Consider the following 24636-nt stretch of genomic DNA (forward strand, 5'->3'; position numbering starts at 1 on the left):
CACTCAGTTACCTGGTTATTTGATCGCCTGTCCTCAGTCTTGGTTAGAGACAGGCAATGCATGGTGAGAATTTCCTCAGGTGACCTTCACTTCCCAGAGAGAAAACTGATGGACAACTCAGAGAAAAGCAAATTCCCCAGTTGATTAGCAGAACAGCAAAGGACAGTAATTGGGGGTAGAGGCTAATATGATGGTGAGGTTTTGGTGTAGTGGTTATGTCACTGAGCTGGTAATCTAGCACCCACCCATGGTAAAACTGGAATTCAATTTTTAATGAAATCTAGAATTAAAACCAATGACCATATCAGCACGGTTGATCCTTATGAAGGAAAACCTGTCTGGCTCATCAATGCCTTTTTGGGAAGAAAATCTGCCATCCTTAACCCGGTCTGACCTACATGTGACTCCAGACCCACAATGATTTGGAATGATACAGTACAGAAGGAGGCCATTTGGCCCATTGTGTCTGTACTAGCTCCCAAAAGAGCTGCCCAGCTAGTCCCACTCTCCAGCCTGATCTCCATAACCCTCTAAATTTATCCCTTTCAAATATATATTTGAAACCTCCTATGGAATTCACCTCCACCAGTCTCCCAGGCAGCATATTCCAAATCCTAAAATCTCCCTGAGTAAAGACATTTCTCTTCATCTCACTCCTAGCTCGGTTGCTGACAATCTTGAAACTGTGACCCTTAGTGACTGACATACCAGTGAGTCCTTTTTTACCCTGTCCAAATTGTTCCTAATTTTGAACTCCTCAATAAGGTCACCTCTTTATTTCTCTGCTCCATGGAGAATAAGCCCAATCTCTCTCACCTTTCCTTGTATCTAAAATCTTTCATTCCTAGTGCCATTCTCGCAAATCTCTTTTGAACTCTCTCCAGGTCTTTAGCCCTCTGTGGTTGACTCTTAACTACCCTTATGCAAAGAGTGATGGGTAATGAAAGTGAATCCTGCCAATGATGCCCATATCCTGTAAACGTATTTTTTAACAAAATAGTGGTAAGGACACTGGACTAGAAATCCGAGGGTCCTGTCCAATGCTCTGGGGTGAGGTCAGATTCAAACCCCACCCCACCATCTGGTGGAATTTAACTTCCATTGATGTTTCTAAATTGGAAGCCAGTCTGTGATGGGGGAGGGTCTGTGAAACTACCATTGATTGCTATCAACTAATGTCCTTTAGGAGAGGAAATCTGCCCTCCTTACCTGGTCTAGTCTACGTGTGACTCCAGACCTATACTAATGTGGGTGCCTCTCAGTTGCCCTCTGAAGCAAGATAACGGGGCACTCAGGTCAATCAGGGATAGTCATCACTACCCACCACCCCCATGAGAGAATGAAGGAGAAACATGAGTCAAAGAAGGGCATAAGGAATTTGGTTGCAAATCAGCAATGATTGCATTGAATGACTTGAGATGCTGCTACTATTTATACATAAAGGTAAAAGCACCAATAGTCCCAGAGGTTTGCTGTCTTGTTAGAGAGAGGTGACTGGTGGTGAGAGTCACCACAGCTCAGGCAAAGGGCACGTTGACCATAGTAACCATAGCCAATGCAGGAATTGGACCCACACTGTTGGCTTCATGGAGTCATCCAGCACAGAAACAGACTCCACGATCCAACCAGTCCAGGCCAACCATGTTCCCAAACTAAACTAGTCCCACCTGCCTGCTCCTGGCCCATATCCCTTCAAACCTTTCCTATTTGTGGACTTATCTAAGTATCTTTTAAATGTTGTAACTGTGCCCACATCCACCACTTCCTCACGAAGCTTATTCCACATGCAAATCATACTCTGTGTAAAAATTTTGCCCCTCATATCTTTTTAAATTTCTCTCCTCATACCTTAAAAATGTGCCCCTTCGTCTTGAAATCTCCCAACCCAGGGAAGACACAATTACCATTAACCCTAACTATTCCCCTCACGTTTTTATAATCCTCTATAGGATCAGCTCGCAACCTCCTACGCTCTGGTGAAAGAAGTCCCAGCCTATCCAGCCTTTTCTTATAACTCAAGCCTTCCATGTCGCGCAACATCCTGGGAAATCTCTTCTGAACCCACTCTAGCTGAATAATGTCCTTCCTATAACAGGTCAACCAGAACTAGACCCAGAAGGGGCCTCACCAATACCCTCAATCTGCATTGCAAACCAGCCATCCGACCAACTTAGCTAACCGACACATCACACTCCCCCCACACCCCTCACCATCCTACAACAATCCATCTGACATCAGAGACCCTTTGGTTGGTAATGGGGCAACCTGACATTCAAACAGCACGTTATATGTGAAGTATCAGCTCAGCATTGTAATTTCCTATCGTATAACCTACATTCTTTTTAAAAACACAGGCCTCAGAGGCGGTGAGGTAGCACAGAATGAAATGAGACAGAGGCTAGCTTTTGACAAGAGGCCATTCAGTCCATCTGCCAATAGCCTATCTCCATATCTGTTAGAACATAAGCTCTGGTCAACCCAAGAATCTCCTGTGTCAGCTTCCTCCAATGTTTCCCTTGTCTCTCTCTCCCATTGGTTATTCAAGTAAACCATCACTTACAACACAAAAGCAAATGCTGGAGATCTGAAATGAAGTGCTAAAGAAACTCGGCAGGTCTGGCAGCATCTGTGGAGAGAGAGAGAGAGATATAGACTATGCAAAGGTTCTTGTGATATAACAAAGTTCTCAGGTTTGACAAAATTACAATAGTTTACATTGATATAGTGCCTTTAGAACCTTGAGGACGTTTACATCAGTAAATATACTTTTAGTCCATTCCTGGGTTGAAGTTGACACTGGCTGGGTCAGTATTTATTGCCCATCCCCACTTGCCCCTGAGGAGGTGGTGGTGAGCTGCCTCCTTGAACACTTGCAGACCTTGGGTGGTAGCGATGCCGTTAGGGAGGCAGTCTCAGGATAATGACCCAGTGATACTGAAGGAATGGCCGATATGTTTCCACGTCAGGATGGTGAGTGGCTTGGAGAGGAACTAGCAAGTGGTGGTGTTCCCATGTATCTGCTGCCTCTGTCCTTATAGATGGTAAGGCTGGTGGATTTGTAAGGTGCTATCTGAGGAGACTTGGTGAATCTTTGCAGGGTAACGTGGAGATGGTGCACACTGATGTCGCAGTGTGTCAATTGCTGGAGGGAGCTAACGCTGAAGGTGTGGCATGGGGTGCCAATCAAGCATGTTGCTTTGGCATGACTGGTCTCCAGTTTATTAAGTGTTGTCAGAGCTGCTGAGATGAAAGGTGTGTGTTGAAATAGAGTTTTTCCAGAGTTTGGATTTCAAACTAGTGACATATGTGATTTTTTTTGGAAACGTGTTTACTATGAACTAGTTGACTAAACTAATTAACTAATAATTTCTGAACACGATTATAAGGCATTATGTATCAGAGAGCTGATGACAATCACAGCCTCTGGAGGGTTAGTGAAAGTTTGTCTATATTATGGGATTTTTTTAGCAGTAGAAGTCTTTTTAAAAATTAACACATTAACTTAGTAGCAGCTGGGAAGAGCAATAAATTTAGTTAAAACATTCTGGACTTAGTTCAAAGGAGACCTGACTGAAGTCCCATATACAAATAGTCCATCTTGGAAAAAGAACTAGTTTGTTCAGAGAAGTTACAGAAATATGTTACCTCAAGTTTCTTAGTTGTGTGAATCAAACAAGAAGGCTTTGCAGTTAATAGGCCAGGTTTAGAACTGAGGGAAAGTAGCAATTCATTCAGATCCACAGATAGAACACTTCTCTGAGGAGCTGATGCAGAGGTGCCCTGGAGCTGAGATGATTGACCTCCAACAACCACAGGCCAATTTCTTTTGTGCCAGGTATGACTCCAACCAGCCGAGAATGGTTCCCCGTGATTCCCATTGACTCTAGTTTTGCTTGATGTCCCACTCAGACAAAGGCAGCCTTGATATCAAGGACGGTCACTCTCACCACACCTCTGGAATTTAGCTCTTTGGTCCATGTTTGAACTGAGGCTGTAATGAGGTCAGGAGCCGAATGATCTTGGTGGAACCCAAACTGGGCATCACCCAGTAGGTTATTGTTCACTAAATGCTAGTTATCGACTCCACCACCATTATTTATCATTAGAAATAACAGCTGAGTGCTATTATTGCTGGACTGTCAATCTAGAGACCCAGGTAATATTCTGGGGGACCTGAATTTGAATCCTGCCATGGCAGATGGTGGAATTTGAATTCGATAAAAATCTGGAATTAAGAGTCTAATGATGACCATGAATCCCTTGTCAATTGTTGGAAAAACTCATCTGATTCACAAATGACCTTTAAGGAAGGAAACTGCCATCCTCACCTGGTCTGGCCTACAGGTGACAGCAATGTGGGTTGGCTCTTAACTGCCCTCTGGGCAATTAGGAATGGGCAATAAAAGCTGGGCCAGTCAGCAACACTCTCATCCTGTGAATGAATTTGTTTTTAAAAGTTGCTGATGAACAAGAATAGATTGATGCGGACAATAATTGTCTGGGTTGGATTTGTCTTGACTTTTATGAGCATGGTACATTTAGGCTAATTTACACAGTGCTGGGTGGATGTTAGTGTTGCAGCTGTACGAAATCATCCAGGCTAGAGGCGCTGGAGCACAAGTTTTCAATAGTATTCCTGGCAGTTGGCAAGGCCTATGGCCTTTGCTAGAATCCAGTGCCTTTGGTCATTTCTTAACATTGTGTGAAGTGAACCGAATTAGCTGAAAGTTTGTATCTGTGATGTTGGGAGACTTCAAGAGGAAGCTGAGATCATCTGTTCAGCTGATCTAAGATACCTTGTGAATATTTCAGCCTTGGCTGCCCCATCACCAAAAACAACCACAAGGCATGGGCAGATAAGCGGCAAACAGAATTTAATATGGAGATTTGCGATGTGATGCATTTTGGGAGGCATGGGAGCAGCCAGTATAAATTTAATGGCGTGGATCTTACAAATATGCAGAAGGGGGGGGGATCATGTATATTGATTTTTGAAGGCGACAAGACACATTGAGAGAGTGGTGAGCAGAGCAGAGTGGGATTGTGGGCTTCAGAAATAGGGGAACTAAACATAGGCACATGCTCAATGTTTAGAAAGCTCTGGTTAGGCCCTAACTAGAGTACCGGACCCAATTCTGGTCACCATCCTCTAGAAAGGATTGCAAGAGTCTTTAAGAGGGTGTGGAGAGAGATTTCCCAGAATGGTTTCGGTGATGAAAGGTTTTAGCTATTAGCTTTGTTCAGAGAAGCTAAGGCAGTTCTGAGACTGAGGGGAGATTTGATGGAGGGGTACAAAACTATAACGGTTTGGATAAGGTCAGTAGAGAAAAGCTGCTCCTATTAGTTGTCATGATGTGGAGGAGCCGGTGTTGGACTGGGGTGGACAAAGTTAAAAATCACACAATGCCACGTTATAGTCCAACAGGTTTATTTGGAAGCACTAGCTTTCGGAGCACCACTCCTTTGTCAGGAAGTCGATAAAGGAGTGGCTCTACAAAAGTTAGTGCTTCCAAATAAACTGGTTGGACTATAACGTGGCATTGTGTGATTTTTAACCTACTAGTTGTGTATAAGACGAGGCGAACACAGATTTGCAAGAGATGCAAATGAATATGAAGATGTGATCCCTCTCACCCCAGGAATTAATCAAGAGATCTTTTGAGCAAATATTTGCTTCAGTTGATGATGGTGATGGACAGAGTCTTGCTGAGGTGTCGGAACTCTTGTTTTACTTGCTGAAGAGCTCTTTCAAACAGCACGCCAGTCAGGACCACCAGAATCAGACCCGGCAGGTAGAGGTCCCACTGGGGAGATCTGAGGAGATGTTCAGGAGCATCATAGAGGGGGCTGAGTCTGCTGCCTTAAGGACCCCAACCCCAACACCCCTGGTATCCCAGGATCACAGAGGCTTCAGGTCAGCGACACATCATGTGCAGTGGGACTAATGGAGAATGGAGATTTAGGTTTCTGGGAAAGCCCCTTCCTGACATCCAATCCCTCCATCTAAACGTGATGGCCTGTTATTAAAGGATCCTACCCACCCTCTGAGTTAATAACTCAGGCAGTTATGGAACACCCTACCTGGAAATTTGGTGGAACCAGGTTCAATTGAGGAATTCAAGAGGGGCACGGGATGGTTATTTGGTGTGCAGGGATAAGGGGAAAAGGCAAGAGATTGGCATTGAGTAATAGAACTGGCACAATGGGCTGATTGGCCTCTTTCTGCACTGTAACAATTTTACAATTCTGGGTTCACATATCGAGACTGGCATGTGGCAACAATTGGGTTAATGCCAGGGCAACTGGGATAAGGTCCTTAATTGGTTTTTAATTGGTCCTTAATTGGTCTTTAACTGGCCCTTAATTGGTAAGGGCCCTCAATTGACAGTGCAGTAAGAAGGCCAGTCATGTGTCTTACTGCCCAGAATGGAACTCTGTTGGAGACAGCGAGGGACTGTGTTTGGCTACACCACCCCATCACCTGCTTAAATGTCCTCCCCATCTCCAAGCTCCAACCTCCAGGAACACACATCCTCTCAGCAATTAGGAATCACGTGGAGTTCAAGTTGAATTCATTCCAACATAGTAAAGCCTGGGGCCTAGTCACCTCCCTTGGTATTTTGAGTCATCTGAGGTCTTCCCCTTTCTCATCGAGACATACACGGAAACAGGCCCTTCTCATCCATGGCAACCAAGTTTTCCAAACTAAACTAGACCAAAGATGTGCATGGATTGGCCATGCTAAATTGCCCATAGCTTCCAGAGATTTGCTAGCTAGGTGGTTTAGCCATGGGAAATGCAGGATTACAGGGATAGGGTAGGGGAGTGGGTCTGAATGGGATGCTCTTCAGAGGGTCGGTGTGGACTCGATGGGCCGAATAGCCTGCTTCAACATAGTGGGGATTCTACGATTCTAATCCAACCTGCCTGCTTTTAATCCATATCCCTGTAAACCTTTCCTATTCATGTACCTGCCCAAATGTCTTTTAAAAATCATAACTGTATCTGCATCTACCACTTCCTCTGGCACACGGATCACTCTCTGTGTGAAAAAAATTGCCCCTTAGGTCCCTTTAAAATCTTTCTCCTCTCTTCTCCTCTTTCCTCCCATCCCCTCTCACTCCTCTCCACCCCTCCCCTCCCATCCCATCTCCTCTCCTCCCCTCCCCTGCCCTTCCTTTTCCTCCTCTCCCCTCCCCTCCCCTCCCCTCCCCTCCCCTCCCCTCCCCTCCCCTCCCCTCCCCTCCTCTCCCCTCCCCTCCTCTCCCCTCCTCTCTCCTCCCCTCCCCTCCTCTCTCCTCCCCTCTCCTCCTCTTTCCTCTCCTCCCCTGCCCTCTCCTCCCCCTCCCCTCCCCTCCCTTCCACTCCCCTCCCCTCCCCCCTCCCCTCCCCCCTCCCCTCCCTTCCCCTCCCTCCTCCCCTCCCTTCCCCTCCCTCCTCCCCTCCCCTCCCTTCCCTTCCCCTCACCACCTCCCCTCCCCTCCCTTCCCTTCCCCTCACCTCCTCTCCTCCCCTCACCTCCTCTCCTCCCCTCCCCTCCCTGCCCTCCCTTCCCCTCTCCTCTCCTCCCTTCCCCTCTCCTCTCCTCCCTTCCCCTCTCCTCTCCTCCTCTCCCCTCTCCTCTCCTCCCCTCCCCTCCTCCCCTTCCCTCCTCCCCTCCCCTCACCTCCCCTCCCCCCTTCCCCTCACCTCCCTTCCCCCCCTCCCCTCACCTCCCCTTCTGTGTGGAGGTGCAGGTGAATCTGTGGCGGATTGGGAAAGGGGTCCATGAAGGATAGTGCCCCATCATTTCCTACCTGAGGTCCCAGGAATCGTTAGGTTTTCTACGTGTTGCTGACCTTTCCCCGTCTGCCAAACCATTGTAGCTGAATTTCAGAAAGAGTGGCCCCTTGCTATTGCCCCATCTCTAATTGCCCTTGCACCAAGAGGCTTGCTAGGGCCATTACAGGGGGCAGTTAAGAATCAACCACGTTACTTTGGGGTCTGGAGTCACATATAGGCCAGACCGAGTAAGGACAGCAGATTTCCTTGAAACTGATGGATTCTTACAACAATCGATGCCAAGTTTGTCACCATTACTAAGGCCAGGTCCTTTAAACAATTTAAATTCCAGCCCAGTCTGCTGTAGAAGGAGTTGAATGTATAGTCTCTGCCTCGGGTCTCTGGATTATTCATTGGCGTGATACCACGCATTAAGGTCTTCTCTGTTTTAGTTGCCTCTTTGATTTAATCCTTTTTTTTTGGGGCAGGTGAGGAAGAAGCTGGAGGATACAAAGATGGTTCCCTGTGCAGTTACTGCACCTTCTGTGAGGTGAGCAGTTTGATTTTTTTTTGAAGATTGATCGGTCAGATTTCTGTGTCTGGGTGAGAGGCGATCAGAGACACCAGATCAGAACGGTACTCAGATTGGCAACCTGGATATAAAACTGGCATTGTGGGTAAATTGGCTGTCCAAGGAACTGCCTGTTACTCATGCCCACTGACCAGGGTTCAGAGATGGAAGGTCAGCATTCCAACCAACTTTAATTTGGAGAGATCTTCATATAATATGGACTTGGTTAGCCAGATTAACTAGCGCTGAGAGAACTTAATCATCTCAGAGAACATTCAGTTGAGTTTAAAACAAGACTATGTCTTCCAGAAGACACACATATTCATATGCAGAGACCCATTCTCGACAAACATGAGGACAAAGTTTGAATTTCCCAGAACTCCCCTTCATTTAGGGGAGCCATAATTTAGTGTTTCTTCTTCAGAGTTGACTTGCCAACCAATCAACCAATCAGCCCCCCCTTTCCTCATGCAGTATAAATTGTCGTGAGAGTTTGAAATTTGGTATTCTTGCGTCTGTCCTGACGAGGGCAAAACACAAATCTTCTACACATTGCCTCTCTTCTCAGTAAAGTTCCTCAGTTTGTGTCGGATTTGAACCTTTCTCTTTTGGGTGCTTTTTGTTGTCTTATTTTCCTTTAATTATTTGTCCATGGGTTGTGGCAGGGGAGGCATTTATTGCTGCCTCCCCTAATGCCCTGGAGATGGCAGTAGCGAGCATCCTCTTGAACCACTGCAGTGCTTGGTGTGTGCACAGTGCTGTTAGGGATTTTGACTCAGAGAGACAGTCACATTAGGCTTTTGAAGGTTCTTATGTTAAACACCATTCCCGTCTGTCCCCACAGCACTGCGATGATTGTGATAAATGCCCTTGTGAGGAAGGAGACAAGAGCGAGCACTGTGAGGATTGCAAGGTAAGAACTTTCACAGGCATCACAGCAACACCAGCCAAGCCCCAGTCCCAGGATCACACTGGGAAAGACCCTTCTGGACTATGTTTCTATTCATGAAACTCTGGGCTAAAGACTCATGTATTCCTGGTAGACTGTGCTACATACCAGAGCTCCATGAATTGGGTAAGTCAGCTCAATGTCCATTTAGTTCTTTCTTGTTCTTGAATGTTTTAACAATACAGTTTCCTCCATTTCTTTGCCTTCACTACATGTATCCAATGTCTCTATTATTCAGTCTCTGGACCGATTCCAATCCTTCAGAATATGATTTTGCCTCTGTCTCCAATGCACAAGATACAAACTACCCCTCCCAGCCCAGTCATAACCTCTTCCAACCCTTTCCAACAGGCAGAAGATTAGAAAGCTTAAACACGTGTACCCAACACATTCAAGATCAGCTTCTTCCTTTCTATTATGAGACTTGTGAACGGACCTCTCAAATTCTAGGTTTATTGTTGATCCCACTCTGTGCACCTTCTCTGCAGCTGTAACATTGTATTCCTCACTCTGTTCAGTCACCCTTTGTATAGTATGATCTGCCTGTACTGCACACAAAACAAAACTTTTCACTGTACCCAGGTACACGCGACAATAATAAATCAAATCAATATGTATCGCACCTCTCCAAAGTGAATCTTTTTTTGGCCCTTGTAATCTTTGATTGTGGCCAATATTATTTATTGAGATTCTCGGTCTAATCTGTACTCTCCTTACTTTCCCTTTCTTCTACAGTACTGTCAGTTCTGTTATGTGTGCCCCGTAATATGTGAAACAGTTTGCAAACCAGGTGGGTAATGGTCGGAACTTTCTATCTAAGTCCTGTTATTTAATGATTAGATTCCCTACAGTGTGGAAACTGGCCCTTTGGCCCAACCGACCCTTCGAAGAGTAACCCACTCAGACCTATTTCCCTCTGACTAACCCATCTAATACTATGGGCAATTAAGCATGACCAATTCACCTGGCCTGCACATTTTTAGACTGTGGGAGGAAACCCACGCAGACACGGGGAAGAATGTGCAAACTCCACACAGACCGTCGCCCGAGGTGGGAATTGAACCTGGGATCCTGGTGCTGTGAGGCAACGGTGCTAGCCACTGAGCCACCCCTCCCAGTACATTCTCTCTAACTCTGCTGCACTCAGAGCTATACTATATTGGTTGGTATTGATGGTATAATGCCACTAGACTGGTAACCTAGAGAGTTAGGTTGATGTTTGGGAGGTATGGGTTCAACCTTACCAATTTTTATAGGTGCACCAGAGAAAGCATCCTATCCAGATGCATCATGGTATGGCAGCTGCTCTGCTCAGGACTGCAATGAGTTCCAGAGAGCTGTGAACACAGCCCAGTCCATCACATAAACCAGCCTTCTATCCACTAACTCCGTCTATACTTCCTGCTGCCTTACGAAAGCAGCTAACATCATCAAGGACCCTTCCCACTCCTCATTATATTCGCTTCCACACTCTTCCACTGGGCATAAGATATAAAAGTTTGAAAACAGATTTAAGAACAGCTTCTTCCCCGCTGCTATCAGACTTAGGAACAGACCTGGGCGGATGTAGGTACTGCAGATGCTGGAGATTAGAGTCAACATTAGCCTGGTGCTGGAAAAGCACAGCAGGTCAGGCAGCATCTGAGGAGCAGAAAAATCGACGTTTCGGCAAAAACCCTTCATTAGCCCTGATGAAGGGCTTTTGCCTGAAATGTCGACTTTCCTTCTCCTCGGATGCTGTCTGACCTGCTGTGCTTTTCCAGCACCAGGCTAATTATGAACAGACCTGTCATACATTAGAGTTGATCTTTCTCTGCACCTTCTCTGTAACTGGAACACTACATTCTGCATTCCATTCTACATTACCCTGATGTACTTATGGAAGGTAATGACTTGTCTGGATAGCACGCAAAACAATACTTTTCACTGTATCTCAGTACATGTGACAATAATAAATCAAACTAAATGGTAGCTGGAGAAATTTCCATTTAGAGTGAATTAATTCTGAATTTAGAAATAAAACGCTAATGTCATATAAAAACAATTATTGAACCTGCCACATTGTTGTTTTAAAAGTGAAATCTGAGTCGTGGCTGTCCTTTCGGGAAGGAAATCTGCTGTCCTTACCCAGTCTGGCCTCCACGTGACTCCAGACTCACATCAATGTGGTTCACGTGTAACTGCCCTCTGAATTAGGTCTAGAAAGCCTCTTAGTTCAAGGGCAATTATGGATGGGTAATAAATATTGGTCTTACCAGTGACACTCATATCCTATGACTGAAATAACTTTAAAAATGGCTCGAATAGTGACTACTAAAAGAACATTAGTCCCGGGTTTGATTCCAGCCTCGGGAGACTGTCTGCGTGGTGTTTGCACATTCTCCCCGTGACTGTGTGGATTTCCTCTGGGTGCTCTGGTTTCCGCCCACAGTCCAAAGATGTGCAAGTCAGGTAGATTGGCCAGGTTAAATTGCCCCATAGTATTCAGAAATATGTACTTTAGGTGCATTACTTAGGGGTAAATGTAGAGTAATAGGGCAGGGGAATGGGTTTGGGTGGGATACTCTTCCAAGGGTCGGTGTGGATTTGTTGGGCCGAAGGGCCTGTTTCCACATTGAAGGGATTCTATGATTCCACGTGAGGAGGAGATTGAGTACCACAATGTCAAGGTCCTACACGGAACGGGAGTATGATCTGAGAATGATGGAATAATCAGCAGAGAGAGAGAACTCATGGGATCCAGAGAAAGATCTCTCACAGGAGCACAGGCCACTGATGTTGATAAATGACTGAGAGAAGGAGTTTGCAGAGTCCCTGTGAAAGGGAATGTAGTTCAGACATGGGGAGGTTAATTCTGGGTGATATCAAAATGTTGGAAACACCTTGCAAGAGCGGAATTCAAAAATCCTTTGAGATTAGTCGGACTGTCTAATTTTTAAATTCCTACACTTCCTGATGTTCTAGAATAAGAATTTAATTGAGGTATGAATTTCAACAGGATAGGGATCACTCTCTGTGTAACTGTACAAAGCCTATGTGTATTCAGCAGGGTAAGGGTCACCCAGTGTGTAACTGTACAGAGCCAGTGTGTATTCAGCAGGGTAAGGGTCACCCAGTGTGTAACTGTACAGAGCCAGTGTGTATTCAGCAGGGTAAGGGTCACCCAGTGTGTAACTGTACAGAGCCAGTGTGTATTCAGCAGGGTAAGGGTCACCCAGTGTGTAACTGTACAGAGCCAGTGTGTATTCAGCAGGGTAAGGGTCACTCTCTGTGTAAATTTACAGAGTCAGTGTTTATTCAGCAGGATAAGGGTCACTCTCTGTGTAAATTTACAGAGTCAGTGTTTATTCAGCAGGATAAGGGTCACTCTCTGTGTAACCGTACAGAGTCAGTGTGTATTCAGCAGGGTAAGGGTCACTCTCTGTGTAACCGTACAGGGTCAGTGCGTATTTAGCAGGGTAAGAGTCACTCTCTGTGTAACCGTTCAGGGTCAATGCGTATTTAGCAGGGTAAGAGTCACTCTCTGTGTAACCGTACAGTGTGTATTCAGCAGGGTAAGGGTCACTCTCTGTGTAACCATACAGAGTCAGTGTGTATTCAGCAGGGTAAGGGTCACTCACAACCCCTGTTTATGCTTCTTTTCCAGGCAGCTACGTAGATGAATTCTCATCAACAATATATCAGTGAGTAAAACTGTTGATCGGCTCACAGTACACAGCACAAACCATTCTCAAATAGTTCTCAGGTAGTTTGATGCACAGAATGACACAGGGATGTGTGTGTAGGGATCTGTGTGAGAGAGAGGGGTTGAGTGGATAAGGAAGAGTGAGGGAGAGATGGATAATGGGAGATTGATTGAGACACATTGAATGAAGGGGGGTTATGTGAGTAATTTGGGCAGATTAATTGACTGTTGGGGAGTTAATGAATTTGGGGTAGGGAGTGAATGTGGGAGAGGGTGTGAGTATGGGGGAGGGAGTGTAGAATTTGCCTATATCCTGAGAAAATTTTAGTTGATGGTTTGTCCTGCTCTTTGATTGGTCAGCACCATCCCTGTATTGTCAACAGCTTGCGATCTTTCCGATTGGGCGGATGGGATTTGGATTCATGATCTTTTCTCTTTCAGATCCATCGCAAATGTGTTCGAGCAGCCTGAGCATTAATCGTGTCAGTGTGCGGTCAGAGAAACTGGGCGTTAACACCCAAAAACAGGAGCCAAGTCTCATCTCTGCACCTCGCGCTTTGCTCTGATGAACTGTGTCGCTGATCGTTTTTTTTTTATTCAAGAAGAATTCACTTCCATTTGAAAGTCTCCCCAAACGAACCCCCCCGTCACAAACCAGAATCCATAGGATAACGAAGGGGTGGAGGTGGTGAATCCCAATGACCCACAGCCTCCATCCTCGTCTCTCCTTCAGACCCATCTTAGAGGCCACCTATCCCACACAGCCTGCCTTTAAAACACCCAGTGGCTTCACTGGTCTTTCCTTTCAGGGTTGGACTCTTCCTATTCCCAGCCTGAACCAGTCTGGAGACCACACACAAACCCCCCCCTCACTTAGAGTCAAGACTGGTTGAGTCTTCACTATCCTCCGAAGGGGCCTAGTGAGGCAATGAAGCCTTTGATTGAGCTGGTGAAGAGTTCAGCACCTTACCTGAGTGCAGGGCTTGAGCCTTCAGAGTTAGGCCCCAGGCCTGTTCTGAATGATTGCGGCGCAAGCCTCTGATGGGTACAGGGGAGAGGTCACAGGGTCAAACGTTCCCTTTGATTAAGGACAGTAAACCCTGGATGGGTCAAGACTTTAACCCCACCCTGAGCTGGGAAAATGCCATCTCCTAGTTGGATCACTGCTCAACCCTGACTAAACTATCTCAGTCACATATTCACAGTAACCCTTTCTCCACTGCTGCCTCTCTCTCCTGAGGGCACAGGCTCGGAGTCCTTTCTAGAACCTTTCATGCTTCAAACACGATTGTTTGACCATGGAACCTAATCAGCCAATTCTAAACTCTTCCCGTGACCCGGACCTCCTCGATCACTGACTCCCTTTCCCTCGATCATGTGAGGCTTTGACCCCAAATTGTAAAATGATAAGAGTCCGGGGGGGATTGCTGTCCGACCTCTGACCCTTGCAGTCAGTAATCTGGGCCCCCAGCCCGTTGGATCAAGTCAAGGAACTAATACGGCCATGGTGCATAAAGGTGTGGGGGCTACCACACAGAGCCCTTAAACATTGACAACGCCCTTTTTCACCAGGAAATCACACCTTCCATCTCCTCAGCAGTACCTGTTTCCATAGCGATCAGATTCTGACATGACCCATCATACTTTGGGAATAATCAGCGACCCATTCCTGAGCTTCGGAGTCTCCCAGATTCCACTAAAAGCTGCCCGGTTAGAATGAATTGTTTTGTTATTTTTTTCTCTCTCTCTGCAACCCCATTTCTCACCTTTCCTCGTTTCAGTATTTATTGATAGATGCTCATTTTGTTTTATTAAAAATGGACGTATCTTTGCCTACATCCCCCACCATCCCACGCTGTCTGTTTTAGTGAGGGGAGGGGGACGTGGTGGTCCATTTAGAATATGATAAATTATTAAAGTGTGGGAGCACTAGGAAAATCTCCCTTTTGATCTGGTTGTGTGACACGTGGTTATTTCTATTCTGTACAGCCCTTACCAGATTCCGTCTGCTCCCTCTCTTACCTGAGACCACAGACCCCACAGTTGAGTTACAGCTTTGGTGTCCTACCTCACGAGTTTAATACGTCTCCATGACCTCAGCTCTAACTGTGCATAAGAGCATAAGAGCTGGGAGTAGGAGAGGCCATTCAGCCCCTCAGGCCTGCTCCACCATTCGATACTATCAGGATGCGCCTGACTGAGGCCTCGATTCCACTCTCCTGCCTGTCTTCCGTAAGCAGGGCACTTAGAGAATCCTAATGCTGTCAGGCAGAGTCAACATAGTTTGGTGAAAGGGAGGTTTGACTAATTTATTGAAAATTGTGAAGGAAGTAACAAGCAAGGTCAGCACTGACCCTCCGACAGTGCAGCACTCCCTCAGTACTGACCATCCGACAGTGCAGCACTCCCTCAGTACTGACAATCCGATAGTGCAGCACTCCCTCAGTACTGACCCTCCAGCAGTGCAGGACTCCCTCAGTACTGACCATCCGACAGTGCAGCACTCCCTCAGTACTGACCGTCAGATAGTGCAGCACTCCCTCAGTACTGACCATCCGACAGTGCAGCACTCCCTCAGTACTGACCGTCAGATAGTGCAGCACTCCCTCAGTACTGACCATCCGACAGTGCGGCACTCCCTCAGTACTGACCATCAGATAGTGCAGCACTCCCTCAGTACTGACCGTCAGATAGTGCAGCACTCCCTCAGTACTGACCATCCGACAGTGCAGCACTCCCTCAGTACTGACCCTCCAGCAGTGCAGCATTCCCTCAGTACTGACCATCCGACAGTGCTGCACTCCCTCAGTACTGACCATCCGACAGTGCAGCACTCCCTCAGTACTGACCCTCCGATAGTGAAGCACTCCCTCAGTACAGACCCTCCAGCAGTGCAGCACTCCCTCAGTACTGACCCTCCGACAGTGAAGCACTCCCTCAGTACTGACCCTCCGACAGTGCAGCACTCCCTCAGTACTGACCCTCCAGCAGTGCAGCACTCCCTCAGTACTGACCCTCCGACAGTGCAGCACTCCCTCAGTACTGACCCTCCAGCAGTGCAGCACTCCCTCAGTACTGACCCTCCAGCAGTGCAGCACTCCCTCAGTACTGACCCTCCGACAGTGCAGCACTCCCTCAGTACTGACCCTCCAGCAGTGCAGCACTCCCTCAGTACTGACCATCTAACAGTGCAGCACTCCCTCAGTACTGACCGTCAGATAGTGCAGCACTCCCTCAGTACTGACCATCCGACAGTGCGGCACTCCCTCAGTACTGACCGTCAGATAGTGCAGCACTCCCTCAGTACTGACCGTCAGATAGTGCAGCACTCCCTCAGTACTGACCATCCGACAGTGCAGCACTCCCTCAGTACTGACTCTCCGAAAGTGCGGCACTCCCTCAGCACTGACCCTCCGACAGTGCAGCACTCCCTCAGTACTGACTCTCCAACAGTGCAGCACTCCCTCAGTACTGACTCTCCGACAGTGCAGCACTCCCTCAGTACTGACTCTCCAACAGTGCAGAACTCCCTCAGCACTGACCCTCCGACAGTGTGGCACTCCCTCAGTACTGACCCTCCAACAGTGCAGCACTCCCTCAGTACTAACCCTCCGATAGTGCGGCACTCCATCAGCACTGACCCTTCGACAGTGCGGCACTCCCTCAGTACTGACCCTCCGATAGTGTGGCACTCCTTCAGTACTGATCATCTGACAGTGCTGCACTCCCTCAGTACTGACCCTCCGATAGTGTGGCACTCCTTCAGTACTGATCATCCGACAGTGCAGCGCTCCCTCAGCACTGACCCGCTGACAGTGCAGCACTCCCTCAGTACTGACCCTCCGACAGTGCGGCACTCCCTCAGTACTGACCCTCCGACAGTGCGGCACTCCATAAGCACTGACCCTCTGACGGTGCAGCACTCCCTAAGCACTGACCCTCCGACAGTGCGGCACTCCCTCAGCACTGACCCTCCGACAGTGCGGCACTCCCTCAGCAATGACCCTCTGACATTGCAGCACTCCCTCAGCACTGACCCTCCGACAGTGAAGCACTCCCTCAGCACTGACCCTCTAACAGAGCAGCACTCCCTCAGCACTGACCCTCCGACAGTGCTGCACTCCCTCTGTACTGACCCTCCGACAGTGCAGCACTCCATCAGCACTGACCCTCTGACGGTGCAGCACTCCCTCAGCACTGACCCTCCGACAGTGAAGCACTCCCTCAGTACTGACCCTCTGACAGTGCAGCACTCCCTCAGTACTGACCCTCCAACAGTGCAGCACTCCCTCAGTACTGACCCTCCGACAGTGCAGCACTCCCTCAGTACTGACCCTCCAGCAGTGCAGCACTCCCTCAGTACTGACCATCTAACAGTGCAGCACTCCCTCAGTACTGACCGTCAGATAGTGCAGCACTCCCTCAGTACTGACCATCCGACAGTGCGGCACTCCCTCAGTACTGACCGTCAGATAGTGCAGCACTTCCTCAGTACTGACCGTCAGATAGTGCAGCACTCCCTCAGTACTGACCGTCAGATAGTGCAGCACTCCCTCAGTACTGACCATCCGACAGTGCAGCACTCCCTCAGTACTGACTCTCCGAAAGTGCGGCACTCCCTCAGCACTGACCCTCCGACAGTGCAGCACTCCCTCAGTACTGACTCTCCAACAGTGCAGCACTCCCTCAGTACTGACTCTCCAACAGTGCAGCACTCCCTCAGTACTGACTCTCCAACAATGCAGCACTCCCTCAGCACTGACTCTCCGACAGTGCGGCACTCCCTCAGCACTGACCCTCCGACAGTGCAGCACTCCCTCAGCAATGACCCTCTGACATTGCAGCACTCCCTCAGCACTGACCCTCCGACAGTGAAGCATTCTCTCAGCACTGACCCTCTAATAGAGCAGCACTCCCTCAGCACTGACCCTCCGACAGTGCTGCACTCCCTCTGTACTGACCCTCCGACAGTGCTGCACTCCCTCAGCACTGACCCTCCGACAGTGCTGCACTCCCTCTGTACTGACCCTCCGACAGTGCAGCACTCCATCAGCACTGACCCTCTGACGGTGCAGCACTCCCTCAGCACTGACCCTCCGACAGTGAAGCACTCCCTCAGTACTGACCCTCCAACAGTGCAGCACTCCCTCAGTACTGACCCTCTGACAGTGCAGCACTCCCTCAGTACTGACCCTCCGACAGTGCAGCACTCCCTCAGTACTGACCCTCCAGCAGTGCAGCACTCCCTCAGTACTGACCCTCCAGCAGTGCAGCACTCCCTCAGTACTGACCCTCCGACAGTGCAGCACTCCCTCAGTACTGACCCTCCAGCAGTGCAGCACTCCCTCAGTACTGACCATCTAACAGTGCAGCACTCCCTCAGTACTGACCGTCAGATAGTGCAGCACTCCCTCAGTACTGACCATCCGACAGTGCGGCACTCCCTCAGTACTGACCGTCAGATAGTGCAGCACTCCCTCAGTACTGACCGTCAGATAGTGCAGCACTCCCTCAGTACTGACTCTCCGAAAGTGCGGCACTCCCTCAGCACTGACCCTCCGACAGTGCAGCACTCCCTCAGTACTGACTCTCCAACAGTGCAGCACTCCCTCAGTACTGACTCTCCAACAGTGCAGCACTCCCTCAGTACTGACTCTCCAACAGTGCAGCACTCCCTCAGCACTGTCTCTCCGACAGTGCAGCACTCCCTCAGTACTGATCCTCCGACAGTGCAGAACTCCCTCAGCACTGACCCTCCGACAGTGTGGCACTCCCTCAGTACTGACCCTCCAACAGTGCAGCACTCCCTCAGTACTAACCCTCCGATAGTGCGGCACTCCATCAGCACTGACCCTTCGACAGTGCGGCACTCCCTCAGTACTGACCCTCCGATAGTGTGGCACTCCTTCAGTACTGATCATCTGACAGTGCTGCACTCCCTCAGCACTGACCCTCCAACAGTGCAGCACTCCCTCAGTACTGACCCTCCGACAGTGCAGAACTCCCTCAGCACTGACCCTCCGACAGTGTGGCACTCCCTCAGTACTGACCCTCCAACAGTGCAGCACTCCCTCAGCACTGACCCTCCGATAGTGTGGCACTCCTTCAGTACTGATCATCTGACAGTGCTGCACTCCCTCAGTACTGACCCTCTAACAGAGCAGCACTCCCTCAGTACTGACCCCTCCGACAGTGCGGCGCTCCCTCAGCACTGACCCTCCGACAGTGAAGCACTCCCTCAGTACTAACCCTCCGACAGTGAAGCACTCCCTCAGTACTGACCCTCCGACAGTGCAGCACTCCCTCAGCACTGACCCTCCAACAGTGAAGCACTCCCTCAGTACTGACCCTCTGACAGTGCAGCACTCCCTCAATACTGACCCTCCGACAGTGAAGCACTCCCTCAGTACTGACCCTCTGGATAGAGCAGCACTCCCTCAGCACTGACCCTCCAACAGTGCGGCACTCCCTCAGCACTGACCCTCCAACAGTGCGGCACTCCCTCAGTCCTGTCCTTGGAGGGTCAGGATGGAGAAACGCAGCAGGTCTAACAGCATCTGTGGAGAGTGAAGCAGTGTTAATGCTGACCTGTCAATAATTAGCGTGCACGAATCCCTGTTGGAAAGTATCATTGTAGTTACATGCTGCTGTGTTTCTGCATTTTCATGTGTTTGGCATTTGAGTGTGGCTGAGTATTGGACATGTGTGTGCATGTGTGTAATCGAACCAGTGAATGCGTGTAATCACTGAATGAGAATACACTTGTTTGGCAGCTTACTCATGTTTGTATGTGTCTCTGTTAGTGTGTGTCTGTGAGCTTTGTGTGTGCATCTGTATGTGGCTGTGTGTGTCTGGAGTCTGTGTATTTATGTGCATATGTAACTGTGTATCTGTCAGTCTATGTGTGTGTGTCTCTGAGTATGTCTGTCAGTCGTTGAGTATGCATGTGTGTTTATGTGTGAGTTTCTGTGTGCCTCTGTATCTGTCAATCTGTCTGTCTCTCTCTCTCTGAACTTGCCGGTATGTATGTGTGTGTTTCTCTCTGTGTATCTGTCTAAGTGTGTCTCTGTGTATCTGTCAGTCTGCATGTGCATCTCTCACTCTCTGTGTATCCGTCTGTCTGTGTGTGTCTCTCCCTCTCGGTCTCTCTCTGTGTATCTGTGTGTATGTGTGTGTCTCTCTCACTCTTTTTGTTTATCTGTGTGCGTGTGCCTCCCTCTGTGTGTCTCTCTCTCTTGCTCTCTCTCTCTGTATCTGTATGTCTCGCTCTCTCCCTCTGTATAGCTGTGTGTATCTGTGTGTGTCTATCTCTCTCTGTGTATCTGTATGTGTGTCAGTCTCTCTGTGTATCTGTGTGTGTGTCTCTCTCTCTCTGTGTATCAGTCAGTGTGTGTGCGTGTGTCTCTCTCTCTGTATCTGTCTTTGTGTGTGTTTTTCTCTCTCTGTGTATCTGTCTTTGCGTGTGTGTCTGTCCAACTATATCCCTGTGTATCTGTGTGTGTGTGTCTCTCTCTCTGTGTATTTGTGTGTGTGTCCCTCTATGTGTGTATGTGTGTGTGTCTGCATCTGTCTCTCTCTCTCTCTCTGTATGTGCCCTTGTCTGGGTGTGTCTCTGTGTGTAACTGTATTCGTGTATGTCTCCATGTATGCCTGTATCTAGGTGTGTCTTTGTGTGTGCCTCTATCAGTCTGTGTCTCTGTATTAGTGTGTGTCTCTGGGTGTGCCTGTATCTGGGTGTGTCTTTGTGTGTGCCTGTATCAGTCTGTGTCTCTGTATCAATGTGTATCTCTGTATGTGCCTGTATCTCAGTGTGTCTCTGTGTGTGCCTGTATCTCAGTGTGTCCCTGTGTGTGCCTGTATCAATCTGTGTCTCTGTATCAGTGTGTGTCTCTGTGTGTGCTGTATCAGTGTGAGTCTCTGTATCAGTGTGTGTCTCTGTGTGTGCCTGTGTCTGGGTTTGTCTCTGTGTGTGCCTGTATCTGGGTGTGTCTCTGGGTGTGCCTATATCAGTGTGAGTCCCTGTATCAGTGTGTGTCTCTGTGTGTGCTGTATCAGTGTGAGTCTCTGTATCACTGTGTGTCTGTGTGTGCCTGTGTCTGTGTGTGTCTCTGTGTGTGCCTGTATCTGTGTGTGTCTCTGGGTGTGCCTGTATCAGTCTGTGTCTCTGTGTGTGCCTGTATCTGGGCGTGTCTCTGTGTGTGCCTGTATCTAGGTGTGTCTCTGTGTCTCTTATAAGTGTGTCTGTGTCTGGGTGTGTCTCTGTATTAGTATGTGTCTCTGCGTGTGCTTGTATCAACTGTGTCTCTGTGTATGCCTGTACCTGGATGTGTCTCTGTGTGTGCCTCTGTAGCTGGGTGTGTCTCTGTATCAGTGTGTGTCTTTGTGTGTGCCTGTATCTGGGTGTGTCTCTGTATCAGTGTGTTTCTCTGTGTGTGCCTGCATCTGGGTGTGTTTCTGTATCAGTGTGTGACTGTGTGTGTGCCTATATCAGTGTGAGTCTCTGTGCACCTGTATCTGGGTGTGTCTCTGTATCTGGGTATGTCTGTGTGTGTGCCTGTATCTGTGTGTGTGTGTGCCTGTGTCCTGGTGTGTCTGTGTGTGTGTGTCTGTATCTGGCTGTGTCTCTGTGTGTGTGTGTCTGTGTCCTGGCAAGTCTGTGTGTGTGTGTGTCTGTGTCCTGGTGTGTCTCTGGGCATGCCTGTCTCTGGGTGTGTCTCTGTGTGTGCCTGTATCAGTCTCTGTCTCTGTATCAGTGTGTCTCTGTGTGTGTCTCTGTGTGTGCCTGTATCAGTCTCTGTCTCTGTATCAGTGTGTCTCTGTGTGTGCCTGTATCTGGTTATGTTTTTGTGTATGCCTGTATCAGTCAGTGTCTCTGTATCAGTGTGTGTCTCTGTGTGTGCCTGTATCGGGGGGGGGGGGTGCCTGTATCCTGGTGTGTCTTTATCTGTGTGCCTGCATCAGGATGTGTCTTTGTGTGTGCCTGTATCAGTCTATGTCTCTACATCAGTGTGTGTCTCTGTGTGTGCCTGTATTGGGGGGGGGGGGGGGTCTTTGTGTGTTCCTGTATCAGTGTGGGTCTCTGTATCAATATATGTTTCTGTGTGTGCCTGTATCTGGGAGTATCTTTGTGTGTTCCTATACCAGTGTGGATCTCTGTAACGGGGTGTGTCTTTGTGTGTGCCTGTATCAGTCTGTGTCTCTGTATCGGTGTGTCTCTGTGTGCGCCTGTAACAGTATGTGTGTTTGTGTGTGCCTGTATCATTCTGTGTCTCAGTATCAGTGTGTGTCTCTGGGTGTGCCTGTATCTGGGTGTATCTTTGTGTGTGCCTCTATCAGTCTGTGTCTCTGTATCAGTGTGTGTCTCTGGGTGTGCCTGTATCAGTGTGAGTCTCTGTATCACTGTGTGTCTGTGTGTGCCTGTATCAGTCTGTGTCTCTGTATCAGTGTGTCTCTGGGTGGGCCTGTATCTGGGTGTGTCTCTGTATGTACCTGTATCTGGGTGTGTCTTTGTGTGTGCCTCTATCAGTCTGTGTCTCTGTATCAGTGTGTGTCTGGGTGTGCCTGTATCAGTGTGAGTCTCTGTATCACTGTGTGTCTCTGGGTTTGCCTGTATCTGGGTGTGTCTTTGTGTGTGCCTGTATCAGTCTGTATCTCTGTATCAGTGTGTGTCTGTGTATCAGTGTGTGTCTCTGTATGTGCCTGTATCTGGGTGTGTCTCCGTGTGTGTCTTTGTGTGTGCCTGTATCAGTGAGTGTCTCTGTATCAGTGTGTGTCTCTGTGTGAGCCTGTATCTGGGTGAGTCTCTGTATCAGTGTGTGTCTCTGTGTGAGCCTGTATCTGAGTGAGTCTCTGTATCAGTGTGTGTCTTTGTGTGTGCCTGTATCTGGGTGTGTCTCTGTATCAGCGTGTGTCTCTGTGTGAGCCTGTATCTGGGTGTGTCTCTGTATCAGTGTGTGTCTCTGTGTGTACCTGTATCTGGGTGTGTCTCTGTATCAGTGTGTGTCTGTGTGTGTGCGCCTGTATCTGGGTGTGTCTCTGTATCAGTGTGTGTCTCTTTGTACGCCTGTATCTGGGTGTGTCTCTGTATCAGTGTGTGTCTCTTTGTACGCCTGTATCTGGGTGTGTCTCTGTATCAGTGTGTGCCTCTGTGCGTGTGCCTGTATCTGGGTGTGTCTCTGTATCAGTGTGTGTCTCTTTGTACGCCTGTATCTGGGTGTGTCTCTGTATCTGGGTATGTCTGTGTGTGTGCCTGTATCTGTGTGTGTGTGTGCCTGTGTCCTGGTGTGTCTGTGTGTGTGTGTCTGTATCTGGCTGTGTCTCTGTGTGTGTGTGTCTGTGTCCTGGCAAGTCTGTGTGTGTGTGTGTCTGTGTCCTGGTGTGTCTCTGGGTATGCCTGTCTCTGGGTGTGTCTCTGTGTGTGCCTGTATCAGTCTCTGTCTCTGTATCAGTGTGTCTCTGTGTGTGTCTCTGTGTGTGCCTGTATCAGTCTCTGTCTCTGTATCAGTGTGTCTCTGTGTGTGCCTGTATCTGGTTATGTTTTTGTGTATGCCTGTATCAGTCAGTGTCTCTGTATCAGTGTGTGTCTCTGTGTGTGCCTGTATCGGGGGGGGGGGGGTGCCTGTATCCTGGTGTGTCTTTATCTGTGTGCCTGCATCAGGATGTGTCTTTGTGTGTGCCTGTATCAGTCTATGTCTCTACATCAGTGTGTGTCTCTGTGTGTGCCTGTATCTGGGAGTATCTTTGTGTGTTCCTGTACCAGTGTGGATCTCTGTAACGGGGTGTGTCTTTGTGTGTGCCTGTATCAGTCTGTGTCTCTGTATCGGTGTGTCTCTGTGTGCGCCTGTAACAGTATGTGTGTTTGTGTGTGCCTGTATCATTCTGTGTCTCAGTATCAGTGTGTGTCTTTGGGTGTGCCTGTATCTGGGTGTATCTTTGTGTGTGCCTCTATCAGTCTGTGTCTCTGTATCAGTGTGTGTCTCTGGGTGTGCCTGTATCAGTGTGAGTCTCTGTATCACTGTGTGTCTGTGTGTGCCTGTATCAGTCTGTATCTCTGTATCAGTGTGTCTCTGGGTGGGCCTGTATCTGGGTGTGTCTCTGTATGTACCTGTATCTGGGTGTGTCTTTGTGTGTGCCTCTATCAGTCTGTGTCTCTGTATCAGTGTGTGTCTGGGTGTGCCTGTATCAGTGTGAGTCTCTGTATCACTGTGTGTCTCTGGGTTTGCCTGTATCTGGGTGTGTCTTTGTGTGTGCCTGTATCAGTCTGTATCTCTGTATCAGTGTGTGTCTGTGTATCAGTGTGTGTCTCTGTATGTGCCTGTATCTGGGTGTGTCTCCGTGTGTGTCTTTGTGTGTGCCTGTATCAGTGAGTGTCTCTGTATCAGTGTGTGTCTCTGTGTGTGTGCCTGTATCTGGGTGTGTCTCTGTATCAGTGTGTGTCTCTGTGTGAGCCTGTATCTGGGTGAGTCTCTGTATCAGTGTGTGTCTCTGTGTGAGCCTGTATCTGAGTGAGTCTCTGTATCAGTAAGTGTCTTTGTGTGTGCCTGTATCTGGGTGTGTCTCTGTATCAGCGTGTGTCTCTGTGTGAGCCTGTATCTGGGTGTGTCTCTGTGTCAGTGTGTGTCTCTGTGTGTACCTGTATCTGGGTGTGTCTCTGTATCAGTGTGTGTCTGT

The 24636-nt window shown here is 48.6% G+C and overlaps 1 protein-coding gene across 1 annotated transcript in view; it reads left to right on the forward strand.

Moving 5' to 3' along the window:
- LOC122542214 (uncharacterized) overlaps positions 1 to 14921 on the forward strand; it is an 18505-nt gene extending 3584 nt beyond the window's left edge. The window contains exons 2-6 of the mRNA XM_043679711.2: positions 8250 to 8311; positions 9177 to 9245; positions 10017 to 10071; positions 12928 to 12964; positions 13408 to 14921. Coding sequence (XP_043535646.2) covers positions 8250 to 8311; positions 9177 to 9245; positions 10017 to 10071; positions 12928 to 12964; positions 13408 to 13444 — 260 coding nt within the window. The 3' untranslated portion in view covers positions 13445 to 14921. The remainder of the gene's footprint in view (positions 1 to 8249; positions 8312 to 9176; positions 9246 to 10016; positions 10072 to 12927; positions 12965 to 13407) is intronic.
- Positions 14922 to 24636: the final 9715 nt, after the last annotated feature.

Source organism: Chiloscyllium plagiosum, unplaced genomic scaffold (assembly GCF_037043375.1).
Source record: "Chiloscyllium plagiosum isolate Xiang-an unplaced genomic scaffold, Cpla_swu_hap1 HiC_scaffold_33, whole genome shotgun sequence".
In the NCBI taxonomy this organism is placed as follows: Eukaryota; Metazoa; Chordata; class Chondrichthyes; order Orectolobiformes; family Hemiscylliidae; genus Chiloscyllium; species Chiloscyllium plagiosum.